Source organism: Scylla paramamosain, chromosome 7 (assembly GCF_035594125.1).
Source record: "Scylla paramamosain isolate STU-SP2022 chromosome 7, ASM3559412v1, whole genome shotgun sequence".
NCBI classification, from domain to species: Eukaryota; Metazoa; Arthropoda; class Malacostraca; order Decapoda; family Portunidae; genus Scylla; species Scylla paramamosain.
The window spans coordinates 29,235,616-29,243,115 of NC_087157.1; the positions used below are offsets into that span (position 1 = coordinate 29,235,616).

Genomic DNA, 7,500 nt, shown 5'->3' on the forward strand with positions numbered 1-7,500 from the left:
CCTTAGTGTCGTGTGGCTGCGCGTGTGTCCTAGTTTCTTGCTGCCGTGTCCTGTAATGTCGTGCTGCACGCGGCTCATGTGGAATGTACGGGTAGCTACCTGACTGGCTAGAGATTGTGTATACTTAGTTGTGTTTATATAGTGACAAGTACCGTCACAGCGACGTCATTGATACCTTCATGTGTCCGGTGGGTGGCTGGGTCTTACAAGTGTCAGTTTGCAAAAGTAATTGACTTTATTATCTACTTTTGTCACTTGATCATAGTGGCGAAAATCAGCGGAGTTTCTGAATTAAGCTCTGCCAGAATATGATCCCAATTCATCGATTTGTTAGAGAGCTATTCCCGAAAAACGGTGTAACACGGCCTCTGATACTCCTAGCAGTATCCAGCTTTCCCTTGAACTCATTAATATTTCTTATATGGGTTATTTTTTTCACACAAATTATTCCAGACGTTTTTTTTTTTTTTTGTAAGGAAAGGTTTGTGTGTGTGTGTGTGTGTGTGTGTGTGTGTGTGTGTGTGTGTGTTTAAGGGAAACGGAGTTGTCACACACACACACACACACACACACACACACACATTTCCAGGCAGTAGTCATGCATAACACACAGCCAGCGAGGCACAGCAACAAGTGAAGGTACTGGTCGATCAAGGCGTTCTCTCTCTCTCTCTCTCTCTCTCTCTCTCTCTCTCTCTCTCTCTCTCTCTCTCTCTCTCTCTCTCTCTCTCTCTCTCAAATGTGTTATTCTCCCACAGTAAGAACGGAAAGCAGAAGTAAGCTGAATGGGGCGGGGAGTGAGGCGACCAAAAGCCACGCGTGAGCCCCGACACAACCACTGAATTCGGCCCCAATTCTAAAACGCTTTACTCTTACCACCATTATTTTCAAAGGCCATTTAGACAATTAGATGGATTCTCAGCAGTGTTTCTCCTGTTAATAATATAGAATTTTTTGTTAGTATGTCACTAGAACCATAAAAACAACCTTAAAAAACCGTGTCGCTTCAACTAGAGCATTTGGAGCGTCGTGATGGTGCGGCACAGAAATCTTTCGGAATATGAGTAGCTGACTTACAAAAATACCCTCATTACTTTATCCTCAACACCTCACCATTAACTTGATCCCACTGACAGGCAGATTGTGGAGGTCGTTCCTAGCACACCATGAAATCAAGACAAGTGGTGCATTTACAGTTAGGAAAGTAAATTAGTTGAGTGATGACAGTCGCTCGGACACACATGATAGTTTTACACAAACGTTGACATAAAGACGATTGTTCCGTCACTTTGAGGAATAAGTGACGATGACAAATAAGTAAGAGATTAATGACAGTGAGTGACAAATAAATGATAAATATTGTAATGCTCGTAATTTGAAGCACGGTAACGGAAGCAGCGTACACAGAAACAGAAGCAATACAGCTTTCAGTCCGTACGTGTGAGGACACTATGCTCCACAATCCCTCAGACGTGCTCCTGCTTGACTGACGTATCCCCGTGCCTGCAGTAGCGCCGCCACCAACCTCCACTCTTTGCGAGGGGTCAGGAAGGCGCAGCGGGACAGTGGTGGCGGCGGCGAGGGGCATGGGCGGGGCGTGAGGCGATGAGAGGCGTGCCACATGCCGGGGGCAGCGTCCATCGCCTCCAACATGAAGATGAAGGCGAGATGGCACGAAGCGGTGAGGAAGCTGCAACTCACAGATTGGGGTGAGTGTGGTGGAAATAATATTAGTAATATTAGAAGCAAAAAGGTCTGTTGGTAATGCACAGTAGTAGTATCAGTTGTAGTCTTCGATGTTACTGTTATAGCAGAAAGAAGTGAGTATAAAAAATCACGTTGTATATTAAAATCAGTTATGTTGAGATTGATAAGTATAAAAGTTTTCACATACATCCTACATTATTAACATTAAATTGTAGGTATTTATGCCACAGGAAAGCTAAATCCCCTCTGGGGCCTCGCACGCTTTACAAAGCTTCATCTGAGAAATCCTTCATAAGAGTGGTAAACCATAGCAGCAGTAACAGTATTAGTGTCCACTGACATGATCCTTTCCTTCACAGACACGCCGATGGTGCGTCCCAAGAAATTTGAAATCAAGTTTGACGCTCCTGGAGCCGTGTACTTCTCAACACAGACCATCACGGGCCACGTGCTGCTGGAGGTGACTGAGCCCATCAACCTTAAGGGTAAGGCAGAAGTAAAGTGATGAAATATATGCCATGCCACACCTACCATGCCTCTCCTCTGCTTGTTCTACACTGCAGTGCACCAGTCTTATCCCAGCCTTGTGTCTTGCAGGCGTCAAAATGAGGTTCCGAGGAGAGTGCTGCATCCACTTCTCCGACTACCCAACTCAGCTGCAGAAGCTGAAAAAGGGTGGAAAGGCAGCAGGCAGGAGACTGTTGAACAGCACCTCTTCCTCCTCCACCACCACCGCTACCAATACATGGCTCTCCCACCAGAATGGGTGAGAGAGAGAGAGAGAGAGAGAGAGAGAGAGAGAGAGAGAGAGAGAGAGAGAGAGATTTCACCTTTTTTTTTTCCAGCACAGGTCAAGAGATGGTGGAGTTGGCGTGTTCCTGGTGGTGCTTCGGTCTGAATGGCAGTGCGTAAATGTATATCTGTGCTTGCACATTCAAATTATAAGACATTTGGTGAACATTCTTTAAATAACAAAGTGCAGTTCTAATAATGCACAGCTCCTTAAGTATATGTTGTGTCTACATTACATATAGTAATTGTCTTCATTCACTTTCACTGTGTTAAAAATATTGTGATTCAATTGCCAAATGGCTATCCTCATCTGTACTGAAGAATAACATGAAATGTAGCTAAATTCATTTGAACACAAAAGTATGAGGGACCATAAAGCTTTCCCAAAGACCAAATTGGACATCACCTTAACCATGAAGTCAGCTAATGATGTCAGCAACACCTTGGGGAGTTTATGAAAACTTTGACTTGAAGGATGAGACAGACTAATGTGAGGCTTTTTAATCTTAGGATGAGACCCTCTTACGCTTTGGTGTGCACTTCAGACACACACATGGCATTGACAACCCTGGCTACATTCCTGACACCCCAGGGAGTGATGATAAGCAAGACAACGGAGAAGGGTGGCAGTAGTGGTGGTAGTAGTAAGAGTTACAGCTGTGACAGAAGGAGTGGTGACCTTGGGCGCGTGACTGCCTTGTCACGACCCAGGTCAACAGAAGGTGCATGGCTGGAGGGTTCCTTTAAAGGACCCCGCCAACACTACAGGGCACAGGAGACGTACTTTGACTGCGAGTTTTATATATATGGACACAAGTACCAGAGTGAGTAGCCTTTATTGGGCCTCTCTCTCTCTCTCTCTCTCTCTCTCTCTCTCTCTCTCTCTCTCTCTCTCTCTCTCTCTCTCTCTCTCTCTCTCTCTCTCTCTCTCTCTCTCTCTCTCTCTCTCTCTCTCTTCTCTTCTCTTCTCTTCTCTTTTCTTTTCTTTTCTTATGGGACCACCTGAAGTAGGGTCTCTCTCTCTCTCTCTCTCTCTCTCTCTCTCTCTCTCTCTCTCTCTCTCTCTCCTCTCTCTCTCTCTCTCTCTCTCTCTCTCTCTCTCTCTCTCTCTCTCTCTCTCTCTCTCTCTCTGTTTTTGTTGCTCTTGGGTCAGAACCCTCCTTACTAAGAATAAATAAAAAAAAATCAAGCTGCTGGGATGGCAGAGGAAAGAGGCAGTCTGACTTTTTTAAATCTTCAGATCATTTGTATCATCAGAAGGATTTGTGTTAGGGTTTTCTTGTCAGTCAAGGCTTTGGGACATGTTAAAAGAGGAAGTTCATATGTTTTAATTATTTCTTTTCTGTTTACTGCTCTGTATCTCTTGTTGCTTAGGTCAGTAGACAGCCCTCCCAAGTGGACTTTCAAGCCTAAAACTACTTCTTAGATTCATGCTAAGAAAAAAGTAATACATAGATCCCTTATTACTGCCACCATTGTGATGATATGAAAAATATATACCTGTTCTAAGAAGAAACTGTAGAGTACAGTATTACTGTATTATCTAACTTGTTATTTACTGAACAAAACATAAATGAACTTGGTGTGTTCCTCATGGTCTTTTCACTGACCCTCAGAGGACGAGAAGGAGCTCCTTCCTGCTGGCATGCACGAGTTCCCCTTTGCCTTCAATTTGCCTCCCAACCTCCCACCGAGCTTCCACAGTGAAAAGGGATTCATTACGTACACCGCCATTGCTATTTTGGACCGTCCAGCTGCAGCCAACCTGGTGCAGAAGGCCGGGTTCAGCCTACATTCCATCCTGGACCTCAACATGTTCTCCCAGGCTTCGGTGAGCAGTGGTACACTTCCGCTCAACACTGCCCCTCAAAAATGTTTTACAAAATACAAACCCTTTACATTAATGGCTTATTCTTGCACATGTACTGCATTATTCAACAAAGAATTAGAAACGAAAATAACAAAAGAAAGCTAAAATGCAACTATCTCTAGTCAAATGAACTACCAAAAAAAAATATGATAAGTGAAAAGAAGAACATGAGTAGAATGAACAGAACTTTTTTCTGCTTCTCTCCTGTTTTGTGGAAAGTACAAGTCTCCAAGGGAAAGGTACTCATCTCTGGTGTCCCTTTTGGTCTACGAGTAAGAGCATAAATGATGTATGTATGAATGTGTGATGCTTTGTCTGGTTCACCCCATCTGGATTGCCAGCCTGGTATATACATTTATAGATATGACATTAGGGGTTACAAAAAACATTTATAAAAAACTGTCATACTTCAAATCTATTAGAAACTACAGTGACCAAACAGACCCATCACAAGACATAAACCTAACCTCAGTATCTTGTGTAAATGGTCCATGAGTCCCCCAGCTTCCTCACCTTCACAAGCACACCCATTGACCCTTTCCCTCCCTTCTGTTCACAGTCTTCATGTAGCCGCAGCAAGTCCAAAAATCTGTGCTGTTTTCTGCTGCCAAACTGGTCCCATCACTCTGGCAGCAAGGATCCCTCGCAGAGGTTATGTGCCTGGGGAGAAGATCTATGTCACAGCTGAGGTGGACAATATCTCTTCCAGGAACACACGCAAGACCAGGCTCCTCCTTCTTCAGGTGAGTTGCCATTTTTTTATATACACATTTGCTGAAATTTTATTTAAAACAATGAAGTCATAACTGATGATGGAATGACAATGAAGCTGCATGCATTGTCACTGTAATGGTGCAGTCATGGCCAGTAGTTAACATTCAACTGTCATTTCTTCTTTGTTGAGCTTTTACTGGCAGTCTTAAGTTCTCTCATCTGCCAGGAATTTATCAGTTGTCAGTTTTTGCAAAGAGATTATTAGCTGATCCAAAGACATTGGCTTGAGACATGTAAAAACACAATGAGTGAATGCAGAAGGGTATTCAACTTATGACCACATCTTTACTGTTTGTAAAGGAATTGATTTACTATACAATACATGAATGGTTTGTCAATTAAAAATTGTTCCTTGGGATTTTTAGGAAGTTTGCTGTTACTTGAATTTCACTAAACTTAATTACTTCCTTACACACATTACATTACACTCACACCATGATATTTATTGCCTGAGTAGCCTGTTATGATTCTGTTGATGGTGAGCAGAAGTCCCTTTGTTGCAGTCGCCAGCAAGTATCTGTGTTTCAGGTCATCACTTACATCATGCCCAATGGTGTGAAGGAGGTGGTGGAGGAGCGGGTTGTGAAGGAGGTGGTGCGGGGCATGATACCCCCCCGGAGAATCTGACATGTGGGAGGCTGTGGCCCTCACTGTGCCGCCGTTGGTGCCAGCCAATGTCCACCTCACATGCCGCCTGCTGGACGTCCAGTATCGCATAGATGTGAGTCAAACACTTCACTCACTATGGGGAATGGCTGCATAGCACATGAAATACTTAAAAAGCCTAAGATAAATTGTCTTTAGTTAAAATATGGGTAAAGTTCTAAGAAGGGAATTGTAAACAGAACTTCACAGATAAGTGATGCATAACAAAGCTGCTTGACATGTCTTCACATAACAAGGCTTATCCATTGAAATATGGAACCTGCCTGCCATGATAATGATAACCACCACTTTTCAGTGCTGTCATATAACTACAAATGTAGTTAACAAAGATCATATCCTTATAGAAAAAACCTTCATAGCAAGTGTGTGAAAAATTACTTAAGTTTGTATGTTGTTTATGTTATGTTCAGGTCACACAAACACACACACACACACACACACACACACACACACACACACACACACACACACTCCATATATAAGTTCAAAGAAAGTGTGATGATTTTATATAAAAAACAGAATATATATATATATATATATATATATATATATATATATATATATATATATATATATATATATATATATATATATAAATAGATACACACTCATGTTCCTGACTCCTGCCTGTCTTTGGAACAGATGATCCTGGAACCACCACTGCCATCTGCAGATCTGAGAGTCAGCATGCCACTCACCATTGGGTCAGTGCCGCTACGTAACCGCTTCACCACCTTCCTGCCGCCCGGTGAGACGCGGCGCTCATCAGGCCTCCCAGGCATCAATTACACCAATTTTCGTGAGTACCAGACCACCAGTCCGTCCTAGTTCACTCTCTCTTGCCCTCCTGCCTATACCTTGTCCTCTTCAACCCAACATGGTGCTCCTGTCTGTTACTCTACATCACTTCTGTCCTCCTGCTCTCCTTTCCCATCCTATTCCTGTGTGATTCCCATGTAATCCCATTCCCATTTAATTTGTATGTAATTTCAAAGAGGATAGCTCATAAGATCAAAATTCTCTCTCTCTCTCTCTCTCTCTCTCTCTCTCTCTCTCTCTCTCTCTCTCTCTCTCTCTCTCTCTCTCTCTCTCTCTCTCTCTCTCTCTCTCTCTCTCTCTCTCTCTCTCTCTCTCTCTCTCTCTCTCTCCTTTACACATATTGCTTGAGTACATAATTGCTGAAGTATTTATTTTTTGTATAAGTTGCATAGCAATAAGTATAGAGCTGTTTTTCTCATCTAAATGCATGGTAATTTTAATAAGTGCACTTAGAATATATGATTTCACAGACATTGTAGATAGTATTTTGTACACCACTTGGGTGTATAGACAGTCAGTCTTTATCAAACAGTATCCTTATACAAGCTAACCCTAGTTTTCTCTTTCCCGGTTGGTATCTGTAGCTTTTTACTGGTTTGGTGAGTGTTTCTTCGGCTCGGAGGCGCTTGAGACACAGTATGAACGAATCACAGGAATGACGGAGGACTATGGCCCCCAGTTCAGTCCCATCACGCCCTTTGCCCCAAAGTACATATGTTACACTCCTGGTAATAATGTGGATGAAAATGTTCGATGACCCGAAGAAGGGAAGACTTTCAGGATGACACTGAAAAGAGATGCTTGGAAATGTGAAGGAAAGCCCTAAGAAAGAATGACATGCTTGTGCTGCTGTGTGCAAGACCTATTCTCCA

At 42.9% G+C, this 7,500-nt stretch overlaps 1 protein-coding gene across 1 annotated transcript in view; it reads left to right on the top strand.

Moving 5' to 3' along the window:
* The first annotated feature begins 616 nt into the window (after window positions 1-616).
* The window catches only part of LOC135102309 (uncharacterized), a 7,823-nt gene continuing 939 nt past the window's right edge, over window positions 617-7,500 (top strand). Inside the window, 11 exon segments of the mRNA XM_064007335.1 lie at window positions 617-1,709; window positions 2,067-2,192; window positions 2,305-2,473; window positions 3,010-3,323; window positions 4,116-4,330; window positions 4,929-4,957; window positions 4,959-5,112; window positions 5,672-5,752; window positions 5,754-5,864; window positions 6,452-6,608; window positions 7,213-7,500. The exon segment at window positions 7,213-7,500 is cut by the window's right edge and continues 939 nt beyond it. Coding sequence (XP_063863405.1) covers window positions 1,622-1,709; window positions 2,067-2,192; window positions 2,305-2,473; window positions 3,010-3,323; window positions 4,116-4,330; window positions 4,929-4,957; window positions 4,959-5,112; window positions 5,672-5,752; window positions 5,754-5,864; window positions 6,452-6,608; window positions 7,213-7,385 — 1,617 coding nt within the window. The 5' untranslated portion in view covers window positions 617-1,621 and the 3' untranslated portion in view covers window positions 7,386-7,500.